This window comes from Meles meles, chromosome 7 (assembly GCF_922984935.1).
Source record: "Meles meles chromosome 7, mMelMel3.1 paternal haplotype, whole genome shotgun sequence".
Lineage (NCBI taxonomy): Eukaryota > Metazoa > Chordata > Mammalia > Carnivora > Mustelidae > Meles > Meles meles.
Genome location: NC_060072.1, coordinates 75,566,295 through 75,593,387, shown reverse-complemented (window position 1 = coordinate 75,593,387; position 27,093 = coordinate 75,566,295). Strand labels below are relative to the sequence as shown.

The 27,093-nt window shown below is 38.3% G+C and overlaps 1 protein-coding gene across 1 annotated transcript in view; it reads left to right on the top strand.

The window, feature by feature from the left end:
* Positions 1–27,093, top strand: part of PKP2 (plakophilin 2) — a 91,051-nt gene that overhangs the window by 48,719 nt on the left and 15,239 nt on the right. The window contains exons 6-9 of the mRNA XM_046013136.1: positions 3,905–4,082; positions 19,660–19,777; positions 20,830–20,994; positions 21,889–22,062. Coding sequence (XP_045869092.1) covers positions 3,905–4,082; positions 19,660–19,777; positions 20,830–20,994; positions 21,889–22,062 — 635 coding nt within the window. The remainder of the gene's footprint in view (positions 1–3,904; positions 4,083–19,659; positions 19,778–20,829; positions 20,995–21,888; positions 22,063–27,093) is intronic.

Genomic DNA, 27,093 nt, shown 5'->3' with positions numbered 1-27,093 from the left:
TATTCAAAGTATATCCCTTACCAGAATCCATTTCTCTTTTTTTTGGCTAAATGAGAATTTAGTGATAGAAAATGACAGGCTTATCAGCTGCAACAAAGAACTATAATAGAGATCTGGGTGCTATGAATAAATTAACTAGAATTTAAAGGTGAGACCAATGAAAACCTAAACCCTAATACTATCTCAGGGCATCCAGAATCAGGTCATTGAAAGGAACCTCTATCAAGTGTCATTTGGTCTGTTTGTTTCTCAATGCCAGAAATGGGAATCATTTTTTTTAAGTTATCTTTACACCCAATGTGGGACTCAAACTCATGACCCTGCATTTAAGAGTCGTGCACTCTACTGACTGAACCAGTCAGGTGCCCTGGGAACCATTTTTTTTTTTTCCTAAAGATTTTATTGACAGAGACACCGTAAGAGAGGGAACACAAGCAGGGGAGGTGTGGAGGGAGAAGCAGGCTTCCCGCCAAGCAGGGAGCCTGAAGTAGGGCTAGATCCCAGGACCCCCAGGATCTGACCCAAAGGCAGACACTTAATGACTGAGCCACCCAGGCACCCCTATTGGGATTCATTTTTAAAATAGAGATTACTAAGATCCATTCTGAGATTCTGGCTAGTGAATTTGGAATGTGGCCCAGAAATACGTGATTCAGATATGCCACGAGGTTCATTTAGAAACTGCTAGTCTAGTGTAGCACTCTAGCTTTGGGATAAAAAACCCCTTGTCAATGTTTTCCTAAAGGATGAGCTCATTTTTTATCAGCTCCAGCAATAGAGCTGGATCTTACAAGCAGATCTTTCTGTTTCCTTCAAAGCTTTCTTAGAAGTTTATATTTCCAGTGAACTAGAATCTTTTTCCCTAGAATTTCCACTCATTAGTTCTGGTTTTGCCTTCTTATAGTCACACACACACACACAGATACCTAGGTGTTAAATCTGCATTTCTTTTATTACTAGAGAAAAATGCATTACTATGTGTATTAGATTCTAATATTTTTTAGCTTGGATTAATTTTTCAAGCAGTTGAATTTTTAGTGACTTATAAGAACTCTCTGTATTAAGGAAATTAACCTTGTATTGTCATATATATTATCCCATTTTGTAGTTGGTCCTTTATTGATTTTGTATGTACATGTAGGAGGAATGTTTTAAGTATGTGTAATCTCGAATCTCTAGTGAACACTTAAGCTCCTTCCTAGCTTTATGCCATACAAAAATTTGGCAGGCATGACATTTCTATAAGATATCCTACATTAAAAATTCAAAAATTATACTCACACTCCCAAACCAGATTCTTTTATAGAAGTAATACCACATGCCAAGCTATAAAGGACATCCGACTTTTAAAGGAAAATTCCACTCCCTTTGTTTAAAATTAATCCTCTTCTGGTTTTTATTGTAAGGTATACTTTTCCTTTGAGTGCCCTGTGTGGTCCTTTTTAAAAAGGAGGAAATGTCATTATGCTTTACATCTTTAAGCCTCTGGCAAGCAGAGACAGTTAATTTGTTTATTTATTTAAAACAGGAAGCAATTTTTTTTTCCTTTTCTCCCTTTTCTTCTTAACTTTCTTTAGTGGCTTAGTAACCACGCAACTCAACCTCAGACCTGCCTCTCAATTGTTTTCAACCACCTTTGGAGTTTTATTCTGTCACTCCCCCATCCAGCACCCCTCAAGATGAAGTGGGAGGAATGAAGTCATTGTGTTACAAAACCAGAGGCTGAGAGACGCTGCTCCTGACTAAACCCCAGAGCCAGTTGGAGCAGGAGAAGACCTCCTCCTGAGCCAGAATGCTGGGCCTCGCCAGACACCAGACCCAGTGTCGCTCTATCTGACGGAAGCTCAGCGTAGGCTGCAGTGGAAATTTGGTTATCCTTTCAGAAATTATGTACTGGTACACAGCCAAAGTAAACTGATGAAGGTCAGGAGACTGTCTGGCCTCGAGTGTTCTAAATGGTGGGCCAAGTATTAGTACGGTCGAATAATTAGCACACTTTAACTGCGCAGATGATTCTTTCAGTCATTAAAATCAGGGCTGATGATATCACCACTGAATTCAGTCCCACCCCCACCCAAAAAAGTACCTTTGTTTTTTTCACTGAGTAGATGGTCCTGTATACCAGTGCTTCCTCTTTCTTTTTTGCAGACAAAGCAGTACATTTTAAAAGTTGGAACTACCGACTGGGTGGTGAGGGGAATGAATAGGGAAGAAAATGAAGATCCTTCTCTTTCTGCCCCTTCTCTCTTTCTGCCCTCCTGGATGCTAGTGAGTTAGTCATTTACTGAGGTGTGAAGGAAGGTAAGGCAACTTTACCCCTCCTGGGAGTCACTGGAATAGCCAGCAAGGGGAGCGTGGTCCTTCCACTGAATCAGAAGTATTTGAATGCCACATTTGTAAGAGAATCAAATCCTCAATGTATGTGCCACTTTGTATTCTTTCTGAGATACCCGGCTTCAGCCTCTGTCTCACAGATGCCCTGGAAGGTACAGTACGCTGTTATCTTCATTTCTTTCAGTGTTGGCTAATACAGCCTTTCTCTTTAACGGCAGGTCAGGGGAGAGGTTTCAAGAGGAAAGGGACGTTGAATGAGGACAGTGGTACCAGCCTTAGACCAATGCTTTAGGCCATACACGTTGGCAAATTGATCAAACACTCTTGTATCTCCTTCACTGCCAAACCGTAATATAGGAAATACACGAGGTATCTAGCATAAATTCCAGGAGGACAGAAAATCTACCATTGGGTAGGATTTAATAAATATTAACTGGCGATGTTGATCAGCTTACTGGAGATAGAGGTGGGTATGGGCAAAGGTTTTCCATGGGCCCTTCCTGCTCTCACTGGGAGGCAAATATCGGGCAGAAGTTGCAGGTAGTAGGGAGCAGGAGGCAGAGGGAAATATTCCCTCCCTGTTTCTACAGGAGAAAAAAATACGACCCTTTAAAAACACTGAAGTCTTGGGATACCTGGCTGACTCAGTCAGTAGAATGTGCAAGTCTTGGTCTCGTGGTTGTGAGTTCGAGCCCCACATTGGGTATAGAGGTTTTTGGGGGGGTTTTTTTGAAGATTTTATTTATTTATTTGACAGACAGAGATCACAAGTAGGCAGAGAGAAAGGAAGGGACTATGCGCGGGACTCCATCCCAGGACCCTGGGATCACAGCCTGAGCCGAAGGCAGAGGCTTTAACCCACTGAGCCACCCAGGAGCCCCTCGAGATTACTTTAAAAAAAAAAAAAATTAAATTTTTTTTTTAAAACTAAGTAAATAAAAATAAAAACATTGAAGTCTTGGGGCACCTGGGTGGCTCAGTGGGTTGAGCCTCTGCCTTCAACTCGGGTCATGATCCCAGGGTCTCTGGGGCTCTCTGCTCAGCAGGGAGCCTGCTCCCCACCCCCACCCCCGCCTGCCTCTCTGCCTACTTGTGGTCTCTCTCTGTCAAATAAATAAAATCTTTAAAAAACAAAACAACAACAACAACAACAAAAAACCCACATTGAAACACTTTATTAAAATAGGATAATTTTCAGCCTACGTATTGGTGAGACCAGAATTTATTCTCTCAGTGAGGTCAGCCTAATGGTAGGATCTTTTAAGAGAAACAACATAAATGTTAAAGGATTTCTAACTTTCATTCATATTCCGGATTAATTTAAGCTGGCATAATTTTATATCATAAATCTCTCTCTCTCTCTCTCTCTCTCTCTCTCTCACATTACGGATCACCTTCATTGCCATCTAACAAACTCAAAACCGATTCTTTCAGTTGAAAAGGTCTGTCTCCCTCCCCCTTTTTTCCCAACAGCTAGCCACAGCCTGGGGAGTATGGGCCCTAATACATCTTTTCAGCAGTCATTTGACTCATCCCTGCACTGTTTTGATAGTACTCTTTGCTTTTCTAGGTTTGCTGTGGAATTTGTCATCTAATGACAAACTCAAGAATCTCATGATAACAGAAGCCTTGCTTATCCTGACTGAGAATATCATCATTCCCTTCTCGGGGTGGCCAGAGGGAGACTACCCCAAAGCAAACGGTTTGCTTGATTTTGATATATTTTACAACGTCACAGGATGCTTAAGGTAATGCCACTCTACAGATCTTTTTTCTGTATACCTTACATACTGCATCTGGGTTTCTAAAGCTCTACCTCATTACCTGGAGATCCAATAAGAATTATAAAGATCCCTCTAAATACAAGAAGCAGAAGAAGCGTGTCCTTTCCCATTGTTACCAGTGGGGCATGTAGAGACAATGAGAAAGGTAAAGTAAGAACAGAATATTGTTTCTAGGCATGTTTGATTTCAGCAGCTACCCACGTTAGCTCACAAGAGATGCTATCAGTTCTAATAAAGAAAACAGAGATATGACCTGAATACCCAAAATCCCAGGCAGACGGGTCTTCTGTGTCTCCCAGGGTTTAACATAGGCTCTATGCTATTTTTTAATTTACAAAAATTTAATTGACTGGTATGGTTAAAATATAATTTTAAACGTAGTGCTTTTATTCTTTTATCTTATACATTATACTAGTCATAATGATTCAATATTTGTATATATTGCAGTCACCACAGAAAGTTGAGATAACATTTATTGGTATGCACTGTTACAGAATTTCTTTTTTCTTGTGATGAGAACTTTTATTCCCCCCCCCATTTTATTTATTTTTTCAGCGTAACAGTATTCATTGCTTTTGCACAACACCCAGTGCTCCATGCAAAACGTGCCCTCCCCATTACCCACCACCTTTTCCCCCAACCTCCCACCCCTGACCCTTCAAAACCCTCAGGTTGTTTTTCAGAGTCCATAGTCTCTTATGGTTTGCCTCCCCTTCCAAATTTTTTTTTTTTTAATAAACATATAATGTATTTTTATCCCCAGGAGTGTGATGAGAACTTTTAAGACTTTTCTCTCTTAGCAACTTTCAAATACGTAATATAGTATTATTAACTATAGTTGCCATGCTGTACATTACCTCTTCAGGATTGACTAAGTTGTTTGTTTGTTTGTTTATGGCATACAAAAAATTTATCTCCTTTATGGTTTATTTGGACTTAGTTATTTTATGACTAGAAATTTGTACCTTATGACAACTTCTACCCATTTTGCCTACCCCTCTTGCTTCTGACAATCCCACCAGTCTGTCTCTGTATCTGTGAGCTTGTTTTTGTTGTTAAGTAATCTCTATACCCAACATGGGGCTCAAGCTCACAACACTGAGATAAAAGTCACATGCTCCACCAACTGAGCCAGCCAGACACCCCATAACCTTGGGTTTTTGTTTTGTTTTGTTTCTTTTAGATTCCATTTATAGATGAGATCATATAGTATTTGTCTTTCTCGTCTGATTTATTTCACTTAGCATAATGCCCTCAAGGTCCATCCATGATGTTGCCAGTGGCAATATTTCATTCTTTGTTGTTGCTGAATAATATAATATATATATATGTATATATATATATATATACACATATATATATATACACACATACATACACACACACACACAGATACCTATGTGTGTATATCAGATTTTATCCATTCACTTGTCGAGAGATACTTAGCTTGTTTCCATTTCTTTGCTATTATGAATAATGTTTCAGGAAACATGAGGATGCATATATATTTTCAAGTTAGTGTTTTCCTTTTCTTTGAATAAATACCCAGAAGTGGAATTGCTGGATCATATGGTAGTTCTGTGTTCGACTTTTTTGTAATGTTTTCCACAGTGGTTGTGCCAACTTAACATTCCTACAGGCACTGCACAAGGTTTGCCTTTTCTCCATATCCTCACCAACACTTGTTATTTCTTGTCTTTTTGAGGATAGCCATACTAACAGGTGTGAAGTGATATCTCCTTGTGGTTTTGATTTGCATTTCCTTGGTGATGTTGAACATTTCTTCCTGTGCCTGTTGGTCATCTCTGTATCTTCTTTGGAATATGTCTATTCAGATCTTCTGCTTATTTTTCAATCAGATTGTGTTTACTATTGAATTGTATGTTCTTCATATATTTTGGATATTAACCCCTTATCAGATATATGATTTGCCGGTATTTTCTCTCCTCCCATAGGTAGACACCTCATTTTATTGATGGTTTTCTTTGCTGTGCAAAAGCTTTTTTGGTTTGACACCATTCCACTTCATTATTTTTGCTTTTGTTACCTTTTTTTTTGGTGTCAGATCCAAAAAATAATCACCAAGGTTGATGTCAAGAAGCTTACTGCCTATGTTTTCTTCTAGCAATTTTATGGTGTCGGGTCTTATAGTCGAGTCTTTTATCCATTCTGAGTTAATTTTTGTGTATGGTGTGATATAGTGGTCCAGTTTCATTCCTTTGCATGTAGCTACAGTTTTCTCAGCACCATTTATTAAAGAGATTTACCTTTCTCCTTTCTCCACTTTCCCCAAGTATTCTTGACTTCTTTGTTGTAAGTTAATTGACCATATATATTCAAGTTTATTTCTGGGCTGTTTAGCCTATTGCAATGATCTTTGTGTTTGTTTTTGTGCCAATACAACCTGCTGTTTTGATTACTAGAGCTTTGTAATATAGTTTGAAATCAGGGAGTGTGATGCCTCTGGCTTTGCTCTTCTTTCTCAAGACTCTTGGTTATTTGGGGTCTTTTGTGATTTCATACAAAGTGTAGAATTGTCTGTTCAATTTCTGTGAAAAATGTCATTGGAAACTTCATAGGGACTGCATTGACTCTGTAGATTGCCTTGGGTAGAATGGGCATTTTAAATATATTAGTTCTTCCAATCCATGAGTATCGTATATCTTCCCCTTTATTTATGTCTTCAATTTGTTTCATTAGTGTCTTATTGTTGTTAGTACAGTTCTTTTGCCTACTTAGTTAAATTTATTCCTAGATGTTTTTAAATAGCTGTAAGGCAACAAAGCCTAAAGGGGCAGAAAGTTTTGCCATAAGAACAGCTACCAAAGAAGTTAATTTGATCAGCTTTTCTAAATAGTGGGATGAAAAAGTGCTTGAAATATTTTCTCCCTTGGACTGTCAGATGCCAGCTAAATCAAGAGAAAATAGAAGTACATGCAGGAGGAAGAAAAATGCTAGTCTGAACTTATCTAAGATCATGCATCTCAAGCTTTCTTATATTTGAAAATAATCATTGTGCTTTATGTGCAAGGATTCAAAGAAATCAAATGGAGGATATAATCAAGGGGCACCTGGGTGGACTAAGTCATTTAAGCATCCAACTGTTGACTTCAGCTCAAATCATGATCTCAGGGTTGTGAGATCGAGCCCAGGCTCCGCATTTGTGCTCTGTCTCAACAATAACAACAACAAAAAAAGATGCAATTGAAATTAGGCAGCCCATGAGAAGTTATCATATATTCTGCTTTTGATCTTTTCTCTAGTTACAGTTCACTTTTTGAGGGAATCTAGATGGTAAGTAAGAATTTATGATAAAATATTTATCTTATCTCCATAGTTAATCAAACACCATATCAAATACCAATTTTGTGTAAGCTTTTATGTTACCTATGGAGAATTTCACAAAGATGAATAAGAAAATCCTTAGGGAACTGTTAACCTACCAGGGACTACAGATGAGCAAAGGAAAGAGAACACAGCTTATGATGAAATATGTTAGAGCAATGGCTCCTGGAGCATTAGCACCTGCACCACCTGGAACCTGTTAGAATCCTCAGGTTCCACACCAGACCTTCTGAATCAGAAACACTAATGGGGAGGGGGGGGGGGCGCAGCAATCTAGTTTTAACAAGCTATCCAGGTGATTCTGATGCAGCTGAATTTTGAGAGCCATGGTGTCAGAGGTACAAGGGACGTGCTGCAGGAATACAAAACAAAGGACCATTCATGCCAGCAGAGTGGAATCAGAAAGACGCTATAGAAGAGGTGCCAAATGAACTGAGCTTTGGTGGATTATTTCAATGGTCAGAAATTCTCTGAGGATTAGGGACTCAAATCCCAGAACAGCAGAAGAGGTGCCTAAATGGTCTCTTTGACTCCGTCTTCTGTGCAGTTCACTAGATCTGCTTTTTTATTGTACTTTTGATCTAATAACACATTTTGATCTATTTAAAAACATTTTGCATCTCACAATTTCTCTGTAGCTCCCTTGCCTGACTGTGTTACATCAGAGTTCTTAAAGTATCAGTCAGGACTCTTTCAACTCAAAATGAGATTTTCAAACTTCCTAAGCCAAGTAAGGATTCATTGGCTCATGTGGGCGAGATGTTGATGGTCACTTGTGGAAGGGAAGGAAGTGCAGTAGGAACCATGACCTCAAGGACTAGGACAGAAACTCAACATTCATGGCACTTACTCTGTTTTTAAATTTGTATCTCCTCTCCACTTGCTCTTCTTCTTTCATTTGTTGGGCTCATTGTCTACAAATGTGAATAGGCCTTTGCATTCTTTTTACTTTAATCCCTGACACCTAGCAAAGCTTCTGGCATACAGTAAGCAACTATAAAGTATTGAATGAAAAAAATAAAAGAAGGAATGACCAAATGAAAATACCTGATGAACTGAGTGAATAATCAAGTCTGGCAAGAGCATCAGATTTGTGATGAGAAGTAATCAAACAGAAGTTCGAAACATAGGTTAAGGTCTGATTGTGGGGGTCTTGAAGGTCATGTTAAGGGGTTAATTTTTTTCTTCTGTAAGCAAGATTATCTAGAGTGGGAGGATAGAAATATAAAGCTCTGTGTGAAGAATAATTATAATATTAACAGGAAAGGTGTATTGAGAAGGTGAATAACATAATAAAGACAAAGATGTTAGTTTCATATCTTCCTGCCGTTTTTCCTTATGAATGAGGAATAAAAGACTGAATGGTTTGAGTGAAGCATGCCTTAGCTGACACACACACTCCAGAAGATGTAATAGCTGAATACACTCCCACCAATATGACACCATTTTAGTGTTTGCAAAGCCAATTCAAACCACTGATTTGAACTACTTTTAGAAGCAGAATATAACAAAAATATATACCAAATTGAATGCCAATAGTACATGCTTCAATATCTGTTCTTATTTCATTTGTGTATCTAAGTTGCAATAATAATAGCTGACATTTGTTGTATATTATGTTCTAAAACTTCTGAATGCTTTATGAGGATTTTCTTTGTTTATTCTTACAGTAGCCCTTGTAAAACAAGATTTCCCCATTTTATAGTTGAGGGGTTCAGATAGGTTAAATGGTATTTCCAACATCATGCAGCTAGCAAGAGATAGCTGAAATTCAAATCCAGGAAGCCTATCTCCAAAGCCACATATATTCATATGTTCGTGTCTGTCACATTTCTACAGACTGTGCTGATGTGGATAAAACCTCTACCCTTGGGCACCTGGATGGTTCAGTAGCTTAAGCCTCTGCCTTCAGCGCAGGTCATGATCTCAGGGTCCTGGGATTGAGGCCCACATTGGGCTTTCTGCTTGGCAGGGAGCCTGCTTCCCCCTCTCTCTGCCTGCCTCTCTGCCTACTGTGATCTCTCTCTCTGTGTCAAATAAATAAATAAAATCTTAAAAAAAAAAAAAAAATCTGTCCTTCACAGCCTTGCAACCTCACACAGCTGGGTAGACCAATTTATACTCACATTCAAGTCATCTTAAGGGCATTGCATCTGTGTCTCATTGGTTTTATACGTTCTATGCAAATGGAACTCTGCATTCCATTTCACAGAAGCAGAGAAGATACAAAAATGAAGCCTATGAAGTGGGAGACATTTCCAGGAAAGGAGAAGGCATTGTAGGCAACAATGTTAGGTTAGATGTTGTCACAATGAGTATAAAAGCCACTAAGAGAAACCCGCAGAATGCAAGAAGAGCCTACTAAGGAAACTGTGATCAAATAGTCTCAATTTCCGGGGCGCCTGGGTGGCTCAGTGGTTTAAGCCATTGCCTTCGGCTCAGGTCATGATCTCAGGGGCCTGGGATCGAGTCCCGCATCGGGCTCTCTGCTCCGCAGGGAGCCTGCTTCCCTTTCACTCTCTCTCTGCCTACCTCTCTGCCTACCTCTCTGCCTACTTGTGATCTCTGTCAAATACATAAATAAAATCTTAAAAAAAAAAATAGTCTCAATTTCCATAACAATAGAGGTGTCTGCCATGTAGTTGCTTATTTATGGCCACAGCTTCTCTAAACAGATTTTAAGATGAGTGTTAACTGGTTCTTACAAAAGTGAATCTTGCTGAATAAGAAGATCATGATGTTAGCAAGTATCTTAATTGCTCTAAAGTTTATTTGAGGTATTCTCTCCTGCAGTGGGTGTAGAGCCAACAATGAATTGGCAACATGAACAACATCTTTGGCACTGTGGTTGACTCAGTGCAGCTGAATTTTTTTAATCTCCTCAGAGAAAAACTGCATACACCAGTGACTTTTTTCCTTTACTAATGTGACACTGAGATCAGCTTTGAGAGGGACTTCGCTTGGTCTGCCTAGAGCAATGGTTTAGTGAATCTGCTCTGCAGGTAAGATGTTTGCTTTGTTAATGAACTTGCTTTGCAGCAGTGGCTCTGGCTCTGGCCACTTGGAGCTGGTACAGTGAGACTGCATTCCCACAAGAGAACATGCAAAGTTTATCCTTTGAGAAGACCAACACTGTCAGATCCAGGATATTTGTCAGGTATCAGACTTATCTACAGGATTAGCATCTGTCCACAGCAGCATTTTCTATGCATGGGCCTTGGTGCTTTCTTTAGGTCCCTTTGGAATTAACATACTTGTAATAACTGAAGTTACTCACTGAAAGGTGATACACATTTTGCAAAGAGGAAACACCTTAAACAATATTATGCTAGCAATAATAAGTAGTAAACTCCCAAGGTAGGAGAGGAAAAGTAAAATGGTACATTCCCAATTTGTGCTAGAGCCAGCAAAAGCAATAATCCGTATCTCTTAATAACTCCACAGACAGTGACATCATGTTGGTAGTTTGAAATCAGCCACAGTGGGAGTATTTACACCACAGAAATTGGCAAAAGCTACAAGTCAGAGGTCTCCCCACTCCCTTGCCCCTAGAAAACTGTTGGGACACCTGAGTGGCTTAGTTGATTAAGCGTCTGCCTTCAGCTCAGGTCATGATCCTTGGGTTCTGGGATTGAGCCCCACATCAGGCTCCCTGCTTGGCAGGAAGCGTGCTTCTCCCTTTGCCTGCCACTCCCCCTGCTTGTGCTGTCTTTCTCTCTCTCTGACAAATAAATAAATAAAATCTTTAAAAAAGAAAAAAAAAAGAAAACTGATTCTTGAATAAAAATCTACCAGCACTCCACTGGCACTGAATTTCTGTTAGTTAATTAACATCAAAATGTGGGTAATTAGAGTATAAGCATATTTTTTTCTAGACACATCCTTTTTCAAAGAAGAAACAGTTCCTTTGTTTTCTTGGAAGATATCACAAAGCTTCAGCATTTTCCTTTTTTTGAGTGGAGAAAACATGTTAAAATGCCCCATTCATTTTTTTTTCCAAATTATTTTCATTTACTTAAGGCGAGAAGTGTGCCAATATTTGACATTTGATAATTTATTGCAGTCAATAGGCTACTCTTTCAGATATTTCAGATTCCAAAAGATTTATGTGACAATCATAGAATTGTAAATTACCAAAAAGCATGAGCTGCCTTCTTTGATTTAACACCCCTCCTACATGCACACTCACGTGATGAGCCCCTGCTATTCTATTTAGTATGGTTAATTCCTTAGGAGTTGATGTGACATGGCTGTCAAATCTCGTGGATTGGACACCTTTGGAAAACATTTGGATGTGACAAATAAAACCAATAGTTATTATCAGGAAGAAGTTAGAAATTTCTACCAAAGATTTATCATTACTTCTCCATTCCTCCATGTCATTCCCATTGTTTCTTTCTTCCTTTTCTTTCTTTCCTTCCTCCTTTCCTTTCTTCCCTTGTCTTTCCTGATTCTTTGCTCTCTTAAAGAAGAAGAGGCCGAAAGAACTTACAGGTTAGAAATTAAAGTGCCTCCAGAGTTCCGGTTGGACTGAAATGGACAGGTATAAGACCATGGAGAATGGTGGAAGCTGTTAGAGTAGAGAATGGGAAAAATATCCTTTTTCCAAGAGCAGTGAGATTCAACGTTCTGGAAGACACATCAGACTAAACACAAACACATCTCGGCAGCCTCTCTTAGCAGTCTCCTTCTTCATCTTGAAGAAATTGACAGTGACTCTCCCAAATTATAGAACCATTATCAGAAATTTGAGAAAGGAAACTAGTCCAACTTTCTTGATATTTTACCATTTGGTCTGTCTTTCCTCTTCCTCTTATCTAACACTGTATTTGTTCCTTGGATGCCTGCATATTCAAATCTCTTCCTGCTACAGCAGAGGGACACCAAAGGAGATTTCCCTTACAAATTGTAAGGGAATGTAAATGTCTCTCACGAAAGGGTGATTTCGGCTTGGTTTGCAGAACTTCTCCTGTGTTTGCTATTTCTTAAAAATAGCCAGCTTAAAATAACATGATAAAGAGGCTTATTTTGGGGTGGCAAAATTTGCTCCCCTATACCATAAATAATGAATTGGCAATATTTCTAGCACTGTTACACTATCAGTCATAATTGTATTTTATATGTTGTGTATTTTAGATATTGTGGGGGCCGAGATTAGGCCACACTAAGATGGGCCACTTGACATGAAGTTTATTTTGAGCTGAAGGCAGTCAAGACCCTGTGTGCTCAAGAGAAATTTTTGTCCCTTTGCTAACTACATACAAAACTCTAAATTGGCGGTCTTTCCCAGAATAAGGGTTATTAGAAGCGATAAATTTTATCTGCGTGTCCCATCTGTGTGGCAGGACAAACATCTAATTACCAAACATATGCTCTTCTTTTCATCCTGTCAATTGCATTACTTTCTTCTGAAGTCCCAGGCCCCTACCCCTATATCCTCAGTTTAGAATAACATATATACCTTATTTTGCCTGTCTTTAGAATTTCCATGGCTATGTGGACTCTCTGTACATATGCTATTTGATTTTCTCCTCTTTATCTGTCTCTTTTCAATTTGATTTTTCATCCAGCTTAAAGGACCCCAACGGGGACAGGAACTCTTGATCCCTAATAAAATACAAACAAATGTCTAGTTTTATGAGATAAGTTGTTGTGTAGTTTTCTCTTCAAGTGAATTTAAAAGATGTAAGTGGTATTTAAATAGATATATAAAATCCTGATTTTTAAAAAATGATTTTTTATAAGTGAAATCTCAGGGTTTTTAGGTCATCTGTTTGAAATCTCTCAACAGTAATTAGGTTAGTAAAACAAACAAATCAAACATCAAACCAAGCAAATACAGCTATGCTAACCTGATCACCCCTCTCTGATCTTTCTGAATCCAGTGCTCTTAAGAGTTTAGGTCGCATTAGAATTGTCAGTCAGCACAACTACAATGCTTGCAAATGTCTCAGTTCTTCAAACTAAATTTTCCACTATCCTATTCATGCCTTTAGCAGATAGGCTCAGATTAGGAGTTGTACTTATCAGTAATTATATGACATTTCTCTTTGCCAAAGAAACTCTTTACTGGTATCCCAGGCTCAGCCTTGGGATGATTATTAAGAATACATGAATAGGACTAATATGGAGGCAGAAAAAACAAAGTAACAGAAGAATAATTTTTATTATATCAAGAGGACTGTATTTGCTTGCCTTTCTGTGTATCAGTCAGTATGTGACTTGGGTCCTGGACAACAACAAAAAATTCCCAAGAATGACTTTGTCAGAGATTTTTAAAAACATCCTATGTTTGTGGGGCGCCTGGGTGGCTCAGTGGATTGAGCCGCTGCCTTCGGCTCGGGTCATGATCTCAGGGTCCTGGGATCGAGCCCCGCATCGGGCTCTCTGCTCCGCGGGGAGCCTGCTTCCTCCTCTCTCTCTGCCTGCCTCTCTGCCTACTTGTGATCTCTCTCTCTGTCAAATAAATAAATAAAATCTTAAAAAAAAAAAAAGAAAAAAAAACATCCTATGTTTGTTTGTTTGTTGAGGTATAATTGACACATTAGTTTCATTACAACATAATGAATTTATATTTGTAGACATTGTGAAATGATCACCACATTTAGTCTGATTAACATCTGTCCCCATGTATAGTTAACAAAGATTTTTTTTTTCTTGTGACCTTTTAAGATTTACTCTCTTAGCATCCTCATGTTTAAAAAAAAAAAATCTGGTATAGCTTAAATTGGAAGTAGTTTATTATTAACTATCTTATGTCACTGAAAATCTTTTTTTAAAAAAACTTGACTATCGTCATAGAACTATTAAAAATTTTGAAATTCATCATGATTAAAAAATGAGCAGGTTGATATATTTGGATAAAGCAGCTGATGACATTTTTGCTATCCTGTGGTTAAAAATCTGTTCCTGTACTGGAGGTACAGACCATCTGAGTATCGTATGCTTTTATTCTAAGTCTTAAGCATCTTTATCAATCCTTATCTGGCATCCAAGACATCTCCTTTAGGTGCCAAGAATGTCTATTCAAGTTCCAGTGACTCCCAGGCATATTTTTAAAAATTAGTTTGCTGTTTATAATTGATTCAAAATGGAATTTGGCATTCTACCTTGAACAGCCAGCTAAATCCAAAGGAAGTGACTGTTACCTACCAACCAGATGATTACCGGCTACATTGATTATTCAGAATAATTTTAGATGATCTGAAAAATACAAGAAAGCAAAACCAAAGGGTTGTGGTTTTTTTTTTAAGATTTTATTTATTTATTTGACACAGAGAGAGAGAACACAAGCAGGCAGAGCAGCAGGCAGAGGGAGAGAGCCAGGCTCTCCGCTGAGCAAGGAGCCCAATGTGGGACTCCATCCCAGGACCCTGGGATCATGACCCGAGCTGAAAGCAGACGCTTAATGAACCGAGCCACCCAGGCGTCCCAAAACCAAAGGATTTTTAAGGATAGATTTTCTCCTCTACCTTCTGATTTCTTGAAGTGTAATAGATGCTGACATATCTTTGTTTGGTTAATGTTCCTTGTCCTGGAAGGAACAAGACGTGTAGGTGGGAGAGCTTTGTTCTACCTCCCGATGTTGCTTCTTTTTGCAGACCAAACAGTTGACTTTGCTGTTTGCAGATACTTCAGGAACTGATGTTGACTTTTAAGGAAACAAACAAGCCCTTTTCTTGGCAGAGTTTTTGTCCCTCTGCCAGTTCAAATGAGGTTCCCCTTTTGTTCTATGCAATAACAAGCTGCCTCTGCTACTTTCTCTGGGTTCATCACAGACAAGGCCCAACTGTTTGATATATATCAACTGAGAGATAAACAAAAGCCCAGACCTAAATCTCGAATAACAAGAGGAAGAAGGATGCCTCCTTATCCACCAATCTCTTATCAAGTGCCTGTTGGGTCTTAGAATGGACTCTGACCAAGCACTTAGGGGACTGGGGCCTTATTGCACAGTTTACGATACACGATATTAGAAATCTTATAGTTGTTGGTGGATGTAAAGATGTACCTACAATATTTGTAAAATCATCAAGGTGATAACTCTCTCAGTACGCTAGCTAAACCATGAAGCCTGGTCCCATAGGCAGTAGGTCTTGCATGTGACACACACGTAAACTGTGCATTTGTAGGAAATTACACCTATTACCAGTAGATATTGCCCCATTTAGAAAAAAAAAATCTCCGCCTCTTAGAATTACTTGTTGTTGAAGTGTTTTGAGAAGATTCACTTTAACCATATTATTGTGCTGTCTGCTAATCTCCTATCTGGTAAGTAATTATAGCCCTTAACTTTATTTTTAAAAATTTTTTAAAATTTTAACTCCAGTATAGTTAACATACAGTGTTCATTTCCCCGAGCTAGTTGACCATACCCCACACACCAAGCTTCGGACTTTCTGTGTTGAAACAAACCTCCTTTTGGTGCTGGCCAACTAGCTGTAACAGTATGCCTGCACACAGATAACTTCTTAGGGAAGGGCCAGTAAAAATCCTATTAGAGGCAGGTAATTCTGATTTTTTTTTAAGCATTTGTTTATTTATTTATTTATCTTGAGAGAGAGAAAGCCAGAGACAGATCAAGAGCAGTGGGGGAGGGGGAAGGGAATGGACAGAGGGAGCAGGGAAAGCAGACTCCCCACTGAGCAGGGAGCCTAACGTGGGACTTGATCCCAGGACCCTGAGATCGTAACCTGAGCTGAAGGCAGAAGCTTAAGCGACTGATTTTAAACAAGAGTCACAGGTCAGGATTCCAAATGAAATTTTAGCATGCCCTAATTTGGAGAATTTTGTGAAATTACAGATAATAGTGTTTATAAAGTACCTACTATAATGTCTGTCACACACACTAAGTTGCGGTTGTCTTTATCATTTGACATTGTCCATTCTTTGGTTTGCCATATGAATTTAAGGTTTAGTCACCCTGTCATTAATCTTAACAAAGACATGCCATTCTTCCATAAATTCTAGCAAAGTCCTGGGTGTTTGGTTTTCTTTTCTCCTTTTCATTAGGACACTCAGGAATGTGTGAGATAAGTGGTCCTAAAGAGAGTCATGAATCATTGATTTGCTTTTCAATAAAATACCTGAATCTTCCTAAATCTGTAAAGTTTTGTTCAGAGACATACAGAGGTTCAGAATCTATTTTTTCCCCACCATTTACAAGTCCTATTACCAGAAAAATTCTTCCTCATATCAAGCATAAGTAACCAATCAAGCTGGTGTTCCCCCCATTCTGGCTCATGGAAGGTGAAGAGTTTTGTGTGAGGAGTTTATATTCCCCACTTCTCCCTTCTTCTGAGGCCGGGCTACCAGCCTCCAACCCAAGTCCAAGGATCTGGTTTTTAAATTTCAGTGTACAACAGCATACATATTTTAGTTTGCTGGAAGTTGCTGATGTATTTACCCAGACTTTGGCTAGATTATACCAAGAGAAGTAAAACCATCATCTAATTGAGTTGAAATCATAGATACTAAATGAAACATTTCTAATATATTCATTGATAACTCTGATGATCAATTTTTATTGAGTAGTGTGTCTGTATGCTCATTCTCTTTTACTTTTCAGTAAGATAATTGTTGCCATGTATAAATATTTGATACTATTTCATTTATAATTGTGGGATATTTTCCATATTAAATCTCTTTTGGGCTACCTATAGGAAATAGTTATAAATAAATATTTCTCAGGATTTGGGAGATAAGTTGTAAAGCTTCCATTCTGCCTAAGATTAGCCATGGTAATTCTCTGATTCCCATAAACTTAAGTACTAACTATGAAAAAAAAATTTTAGTACCTTAAGATAGATATATCACTTTCATAATTACTGCTTATTTTCAGAGTGGTACAATAACAAATTCCTTTCTGACTAGGGACTTCTATTCATGGATGTAGTGCTATAAAATCATCCACCCTTATCGTTCATATTTCTGGGCAGCTGAGTAAGGTAGGAACTATTTTTGATATGCAGGAGCAAATACTGAAGCAGTGGGCTTGCACTTTCTGTCAACAAAGGTATCAAGTGCCAGAAAACCTTGATAAGTCCCATTTCAAGCAAGTAGAGTCTGGATAATACCAAACTACAAGACAAGAGTCCGCGCATGTGAACTGGCAGTCCCGCCAAAGCGAATTACCATTCACACCCAAAATAAACACCCTGAGGTTTAACAAAGCTAGGTCATCCATCTGTAAGGTAGGCAGTGGCTTTAGCTAGTGAGAAACCATTTGATTTGTCAAAGCAATTTTAAACTACTGCCATTTCTCCAAGCCAGAGGTTGAAAAGGTCAAGGGGAAGCTTTAAAACATGTGATAACGTTGTCTTGGAGTTGGGGGACATCTAGTATTTGCTAAGCAAATGGCAGAGTGAATGAATGTTGATGAGGTGTGCTCTAGGCTGGAGCCGCCCCTGAGAACAGGATGAAGAACGGCTCTCCCATTCTTACTCTGCTGGGAAAAGTGATTTAAACTCTTTGGACCTCTGTTTTTCCATGTGTAAAGAAGATGACTGGAAAAGACGCCTTTTCATTTTCTGTCAGGCTTCTTCAGAGAATAGATACAGGATCTTGGTTGAAATGATCATTTCTTGAGAAAAAAGCTATCATAAAAATCGTTCGATTTACAGTTTATAAACCTATGCATTATCTTTTTTTAATGGACAAAGTGTTGGTTTTTCAGGTACCGTAAAAATTAAGGAGGTAAATCTTTAATTGGAATAGTCAAATGAAAACCAAAGTCACAGAAAGGATTTTGTTAAAATTAAAAATTCATTGTATCAATCCAGAAAACATTCAATTGTTAATGTAATCCTTGGTTTTATATATATTAGGCTCATCTCTTCAAGTATTACATTGAATCATGAAATTCCATTTCTGTGGGTTAAAAATAGTATTTTTCATCAAGTTCATCCTATAGATGTGATTTTCATGGGAGCAGGGTACAATGCTGTGTGTTCCTTTTTTCTTCCCGTTACTTCTTGATACCATGCTGGGTACATTTGTTCTCTTATATAGTATGTATTCAAAGCAGTATTTTGGGGCAGAAGGGCTTTTTGAAATCACTTAATGCAACTTATTATTTTAAAGATGAAGAAAATAAGACCCAAAAGTTCTCAGAATTGTAGCTCTTTGCTGTTCAGAATCACAGAGACATTATAAACAAGTACTTTGCCAGCAAAGAGACCAAACAAACAAACTGATCTGATAAATGTTATAGGAATAGTTCTTAGCAATTAAAGTTAACAAAAGGGAATAAGTAAAGGTGGTTCTCAAAATTCTGAAAATCTGAATATGCTATTCTTTTATCATTTTTGTTGACAGAAGTATTAACATTTTTGGAGGAAAAATTTTTTTAATTATTGATGTTAACAAAACCTTAATCCAAAGGAATGTAGTAATAATAATACTAGAATATAAACATCTGAATTTGAAATTTGATCCCCAAATAAATTACTTTGCTGTATTTGATAAGTTTCAATCCTCTACAAGGAAGCGACCTCCACTTGTAGATGTAGTTACTGTTTATAGAAAGGTGTCATGGCTTAGCAAAATTAGAAATAGACTAAGTGCAAAGATATTTATAGGTCATGCTTTTGACTTAGGTCTTACACACTGTGGAACTTCGCATTCTTGTCACATCTCTCGGCCATTTTATAGAGTCATCACATTTTAGAACATCTGGTTTGATATTTGTCAGTGATTGTTTACACTGAAAGCTACAAAACCCCAAAATAATAGAGTCCAACATCGTGTCTTTACAAATGAGGAAACAGTCCCAGAGAATTTAAGTCACTTGAAGTTATTTAGAGTTAAGACACAGAACAGGTTGGTACTTGGACATCTAGTATAGCGCTATGTCGAATGTGCCGTTTGTTCTTTTAGTTGTGAAGTGTTTGCTTCATATCTACCCTCTCAAAAACCGATTGCAGATTAAGTAAATGGTGCTGTGACCTTGGTGCTTGGAGTGAAGTAGACAGAAAGCTTTTATTGACACACTGACATGTTCCAGGAATATAGTTAGAGGTTGTGTCCAGATTTTATGACCATCAACTGATAATGAACTGACCCCGTGTCTGCCCCGCTTTTACCAATTTGTCAGTTTTCCGAACACTTGGAAGAAGCATCAAACAAGTAAAACTTTAAAACAAAGGCCTATTCGATACACAGATTAAATATTATGGTTATTTGCTTTCCCTGATAGAAATATGAGCTCGGCCGGGCCTGACGGGAGGAAAGTGATGAGAAGATGTGACGGGCTGATCGACTCGCTGGTCCATTATGTCAGAGGAACCATTGCAGACTACCAGCCAGACGACAAGGTGATCCGTGTATTAAATATCTCTCGTTTGAATTACTTACTTTGTCTTACTAGGACACTTCAGAAGCTTCTCAAAGTATTCTCTTTGGGTTTAGATTTATTCATTGGCTCACTTGCTAAGCTTAAGATTTCCCATCCATACTTAGTAATATTAAAAATCTACCTACCGGGGCGCCTGGGTGGCTCAGTGGGTTAAAACCTCTGCCTTCAGCTCAGGTCATGATCTCAGGGTCCTGGGATTGAGCCCCATATCGGGCTCTCTGCTCAGCAGGGGAGCTGCTTCCCGCCCCCCACCCTCTGCCTGCCTCTCTGCCTACTTGTGATCTCTCTCTGTCAAATAAATAAATAAAATCTTAAAAAAAAAAAAAAATCTACCTAGCCCTATTTTTCTGTCTACTCTCCAGACCCAAATTTACAGCTACCTGTTTAACAACTCTGTCTAGATATTTCAGAGGAGCCCAAATGCTCCATGTGCAATAATGTCATTTATTCCCAGACTTGTTCCATGTCTGAATAATCCTTTTTAATAATTATCCTCACCCACGAAATGAAAGAAGAAATCTGAGTAATCTCTGACTGCCTTCCTTCCCTCACGTCCTTTAGCCATCAGGCAGCAAACCATGTGTATTCCACCTCAGAAACGCCCCCAGTTGGTCCGCCCCTCCTCCCTCATGCTGTTCCTGCTGCCCTGGTATGCATCTTTCATACTTACCATGCGGTAGCCTCCTAACTGGTCCTGCAAACAATATCTTCTGTTTTCCACCTCCATGTGGCTACTAAGTTATGTATCTTAAAATATAGAATCGTCTGAACACACTCTTAAAAATAAACTAGAAAGGCTCTTCAATGGTTTAAGAAATTCAGCCTCTACTCCTTAGCATTGTGCTCATGACCATTCATGATCTAGCCACGCTCTTTCCACTTCCCCAGACACAGTCCAAGCACACCCCACTGCATCCATTAAACTGTGAAAGCTTAATACATCCTGTGGTATCACACCTGCAAAGGGATGTCTGTATGTGTATGATCAAGATTCATGTCCTGTTTTCTCAGGCCACAGAGAACTGTGTGTGCATTCTTCATAACCTCTCCTACCAGCTGGAGACAGAGCTCCCAGACAGATATGCCCAGAGTATCTATATTCAAAACCGGACTGTCCAGACTGACAACAACAAAAGTATTGGGTGTTTTGGCAGTCGAAGCAGGAAAATAAAAGAGGTATATTGGGAGGACTTTGAAAGAAAAAGTGTTTATCTGTGTATTTCTGAGTACTTAGTGTATGTCAGGCACTATTTTAAGTTGTTTTAATCCTTATATCAACCTTATGAGGTGTGTATTATTAATATCATTTACTGACAAGGAAATAGAAGTACAGAATGGCTAATTAATTTTCCCCCCAAAAAATTCAGGAAATTATAATAGGGGGGATGGAATTCAATCCCAGGTGGTCTGGCTCCAGATTTGCCTCATGAGCCACTATATCGTACTGCTGTATGCTTTATAAGTTAGGAAATAAGCTTAATACAGCATAGCCAATGGTGTATAAATCGTTTAACTTTAAAAGCAACCGTGGTGTTTGGCTCTTGGTAGCCTAAAAGTAAATCCATACGAAGGAATGCTGTCCCTACTGGCATTTCATGAAAGCTGGAAGAATGTAACCCCTGCTATTCCTCAGACTATCATGGTACATATTTGTGAACTTGGAAAGCAACTGGTAAATTTAGAATGCTGATGCTATCCCAGACAACTTCCCAAGACTGAAGGAAGAGACCTGTTTTTCTTATCTCCACAGTGGTTGTGACTAAGTAAGCTTTTACCTTGACAACAGCCTGAAAACAATTCTACAACAGTCTATGCTTCATTCTCGAGTTTTCTCTCACAATAAAATGTAAAGTTGGGGTGTTGTTAAGAAGAAACAGACATTATGAGCGAAAAGTTAACTAACTGAAAATCATACATGTTTGCTTTTTCATTTCCATATCGGGGGCTTGTTATTAGGGAAATTGTCAGTCTCTCCAGACGAGATGGTATTTCTGGTCCCTTAGTTTGGGCATGGAATTGTAGAAATCACTTGAAGGCATTAATTCTGGATTTCACTGTGTATGTGGTTAGCAATATCAGGACATGCCGATGCCAGAAGAAAAGAGCAACCCGAAGGGGGTGGAATGGCTGTGGCATTCCATCGTGATACGGATGTATTTGTCCTTGATCGCAAAGAGTGTCCGAAACTACACTCAGGAAGCGTCTTTGGGAGCCCTTCAGAATCTCACAGCAGGAAGCGGACCAGTGAGTATCACGCCTATTCTTCTGCTTTTGAAAAATAATGGCATTGTAGGACATACCTACATTAGGTTCAGAGATAAGACAGTGAAGTAAGAGCAAGTTTTTTCTCTTCTGTCAAGACAGTTCTCTGTAGTTGCCAGCAAGGCGTCCAGCTTTCTAGGGACTTTCAGCCTCCATTTCTGCAGAGCCAAGTAAGGCTGCGAGTGGAAGACTCCTAGATATTACATTAGATCTTTCAGTTATGAGTCTCAGAATCCTACCTAAACTGCCCTGGGCAAAAAAGAGAAATGTCTTGGCTGGTTTAACTGGAAAGTCAAGGTGGGTCTTCTTTCTGTCATGGTGGGTAGGTGCCCAGAAATTGTAATTATAACTCTATCTCTGGGCTCCCTCTTCCACTTTTTTGTTTTCAAAGGCTCTTCTCATATGATAGCAAAGGCCACCAATGATTTCAGACTTATATTTTATCCACCCAATGTCCCCACAGTAAAGAAACTATTATTTTCTCAATAGCTCCATTTGGAACTCAAGAAATGAGTCTCACTTGCCCATATCTGAACCAGTACCTGTGGCTAGTAGCCTGTGATGTTGTGACTAGCCAGGTCTGGGTGATGGGCCCAGCTATGAATTTCGGGGGCATGGGTTTGAACAGGCGGGCTCACTGCCACGGGGACTACATGGACTGAAATGCTAAAGTAGCGACTCATTAGCAGAAGAAGAATGAGTGCTGGCCAGGCAAAAACAACAGATGTCCACCGCATATGGAGATGGAAAGGACATCTGTGCTTTTACGTCCCAGAAATTCAACAGAAAATAAAGAGCTGCTTCTCTTCCTGAAGCGCTTACTTTATACCAGCAAAGTCAAGTTACATAAAACAGTAAAAGCTTATTTATTCCCCACCCCAGGTATTTTACACCTTATTACACAGTTTAGTTATTTGAACTAAGCTTTCATTCTTTGTCGTGATCATGAAGTTATTATAATTAGTCCCCTCACACACAAAATTGTTCATTATATGTCCAGTTTCCAATTATCCATCCCCATAGAAAGAGTACCCTTGTGGATAAAAAAATATCATTTATTCTTAAGAAACCATATTCATGGGGCGCCTGGGTGGCTCAGTGGGTTAAGCCTCTGCCTGCGGCTCGGGTCGTGGTCCCATGGTCCTGAGATCGGGTCCCACATCGGGCTCTCTGCTCGGTGGGAAGCCTGCTTCCCCCTTCCTCTCTGTCTGCCTCTCTCCCTCCTTGTGATCGCTGTCAAATAAATAAATAAAACCTTAAAAAAAAAAGAAAGAAAGAAAGAAACCATATTCATGGGGCGCCTGGGTGGCTCAGTCAGTTAAGCGTCTGCCTTAGGCTCAGATTATGATCGCAGGGTCCTGGAATCAAGCCCGCATTGGGCTTCCTGCTTGGTGGGAAGCCTGCTTCTCCCTCTCCCTCTCCCACTCCCCCACTTGTGTTTCCTCTCTCATTATCTCTTTCTCTGTGTCAAATAAATAAAATCTTAAAAAAGAAAAAAAGCATATTCATTCTTTATTTTTTATTTATTTATTTATTTGACAGACAGAGATCACAAGTAGGCAGAAAGGCAGGCAGAGAGAAGAGGAAGCAGGCTTCCTGCTGAGCAGAAAGCCCGATGCGGGGCTTGATCTCAGGACTCTGGGATCGTGACCTGAGCCGAAGGCAGAGGCTTTAACCTACTGAGCCACGCGGGCGCCCCCATACTCGTTCTTTAATTAATGTGTTTACACAGAAGCTTGCTTTATTTTGAACAAAATTGTGAAATACTAAAACCAGTGTTTCTCTTACCTTGGCACTGTGATTAAGAATATGAACAAACTCAGGGCGCCTGCTGACTCATTCAGTAGAGCATGGGACTCTTGATCTCAGGCTTGTAAGTTTGAGCCCCATGTTGGGTATAGAGATTACTTAAAAATAAAATCTTCAAAAAACAACAACTATAAACTCTTTGATTTTTCTGTAAAATTTACTTGTACACAAAAAGGAAAGAACAAGAAACTACCAGGGAGCCCTGAATGATACACAACCATTATCTTCCCATTTTTCCCATGAGAGGTTTCCATTTCTTTCACTTTCCCAAACTACAGAAACACTCTCATTAACTCCCAGCCAACTTTAAAAAAAATGTTAGGAATTAAAGTGGTGTGCATGTGTGTGTGTGCATATCTGAGTTCCTTGTGCTCCAAGTAGGGTTCAGTATGAACTAAGCCTTTAAGCCTGGATTTTAACCCTCTTTCACTCCAAGATCTCTCATGGAACCCAAGCAGTCTAGAAATGTTTCCACATTCCCGAGGATAAATACAGAAATATCGTGCCACACAAGTTCTGAATATATTCTTTATTACCTAGATTTTAAGTTCCTTCATTCATTTCTTGAGCACCTACTATACAGCAGGTACTAGCCTAATACTAAGTATGTAGCAATGAATAAGACAAAATCCCTGTATTTGATAATAATCTAAGGATAAACAAATAAACAGAACTCTAAGGTACTGGGAGATTCCCAGTCGAAAAAGAATCCAAGCATTAGAGATATCCTCATAACTGTTCTAATTGCGTCAAGGCATTTTAAATAATACCTAACGTTAAACCAGTCTGGTCCCCTGAAAGGAGGCCTACTCTGATCTGGTATTAATCTATACTCAGAGTTGTTAAAGTTTAATTTGACTGGAGATCTGTAGTAGAAAATCATTAGCACCATGGGACAGTGATATGTTCTTTTTTTTAAAATTTAATTTAACTTTGCTTTTTTTTTCAGTGATCCAAAATTCATTCTTTATGCACCACACCCAATGCTCCATCCAATACATGCCCTCCTTAATACCCACCACCAGGCTCACCCAACCCCTCACCCCCCTCTCCTCCAAAACCCTCAGTTTGTTTCTCAGAGTCCACAGTCTCTCATGGTTTGTTTCCCCCTCTGATATGTTCTTTTAATTAAAAAAGTGCTTTTTATGAAAATTTTGACGTATATATCCTTTCTAATTATTACTTTTCTTAATTTTGTATACTTAAATATTATAAAAAAATAATTGTTTTTATCATTTTTAAAAAGAACCATTGAAAAGGAAAATGTTAAAAGCAAGGCATTTAAAATAGTTTCAGAAATATCCAGTGATTAACCTTGTGTTCATAACTGAGATATCACTGAGCAATTGATGGCCATGTGCCTGAAGTGACAAAGAACCTAAACTTAAATGAATAGCTTCCTAAAAGATAGGTTATATAATTTAAGTATAAAATTGTGACAGTAATTTCTAGTTAGTAAAAGTATATTTATAAACTTTATTGGTTCAGATATAGTTCAAATAATAAATAAGGAAAGAGAAAGGATTAATTAAATATACCCATTTAGCAAACTCTCTAATTACAGTATAAATTAAAAGTACATTATAAATTAAAAGAGTAAGGTACAGAGAAAAGAAGGTTAAGATACAAGCTTTCAATTATAAGATAAGTCCCGAGGATGTAAGGCACAGCACAGTGACTATAGTTAGCAATACTGTGTTGTATATTTAAAAGGTGCTGAGAGAATATATCTTAAAAGTTCTCATCACAAGAAGAAAAATTACAGTCATCTGTAGTGATGGATATTAACTAAATTTATTGTGGTAATTATTTGGCAGTATATAGTTATATCAAATCGTTGTGTTTTACTCCTAAAACTAATACGGTTTTATGTGTCAGTTATGTATCAATAGAAATAAGTTAAAACGCCACATAGTCAAAGTTAAAAGTCATTGAAATAAGTACTTTTCAAGTTTTTAAGACACTTTAAAAACATTTAATATCTGTTGGGAAAAAAAACAAAATATATCCCTTAGCCTCAGACCTTACTAGAAAGCAAGTTCTAGCATCAATGAGATTTAAATATGAAAGACAAGACAGTAAAGCTTGTGGAAGAATATCCTCATGACCTGGAAGGGGAAGATTTTTAAAAGTGAACGGAAAAAGTACTACTATCAAGTATATATTTTATAAATTGACTACATTAAAATTAACAACTTACACTGTTACCCTATCAAAAAACATTGTTAAGACAGTAAGAAGGCAAAACCACAGAGTAGAAAAAGATTTTTGCAAGATATGTAAGTAACAAAGGTTGGTGTCTAGGGAACATAAGAAAACTCATCAAGTTAACAGTCAAAAGCTAACCTAGTAGAAAAGCGGGCAAGAGACTTGAATGGACCCTTCACAAAGAATAATACAGAAATGACCAATAAACACTTGAAGAGAGGCTTAAAACCTCATTAGTAATCAGGACAATATGAACTAGAAGTGCTATTTGCAAATAGCTGACCAACTAATTAATAGTCATTCTCACATATTCCCTAGAGCTGGAATATAAAAAATCTCTATTTGGTAAATCTGTTTACTTTCTTTTTTGAGCAGATTGTAAAAACCATATCACTTTGTACTTTATCATTTCCCTCAGTGAATCAGAATCAATAAGACTAATATGCTGTGCATTCAATCCTGGTTGATTAAACATCATTTGAGGATCCAGACTTCATCAGGTCTTATATGTTCAATGATCTTGTTTTATATCCTAACATCAAAGTGCTTTATTATATATAAGAATATATCATTAGGTGGTATAGTATGATATAGAAAGCAAGATTTTAATTTTAAAAGCATCTTATATCTTAAAAATTTTAAGAAATCAATATCTCGTGACTTTTTAATCCATCTTGATCTCCTGAGATGATAGTAAATCTTTGGGAAAACTTGATAACGTATTGTTCATATAGTTCAATTCAATAAACATTTACATAGGACCTCTCATGTTCTAGGTACCAAAGGCCCTGAAGGGGAGAAAAGAGATGGATAAGATCCATATCCTCCTTCAAAGGAGCTTATGTTCTGATAAGAGAGATCACGATTTAGTATAGTTGTAACCCAGAGAATTAGGGAGTAATGATAAGGAAAGAAAGGGAAGTGCATGCCAGGCCATCTGAAGACAACTGAACATCATTCTGGAGACAATGGAGAGTCATTACAGGGCTTAATCCT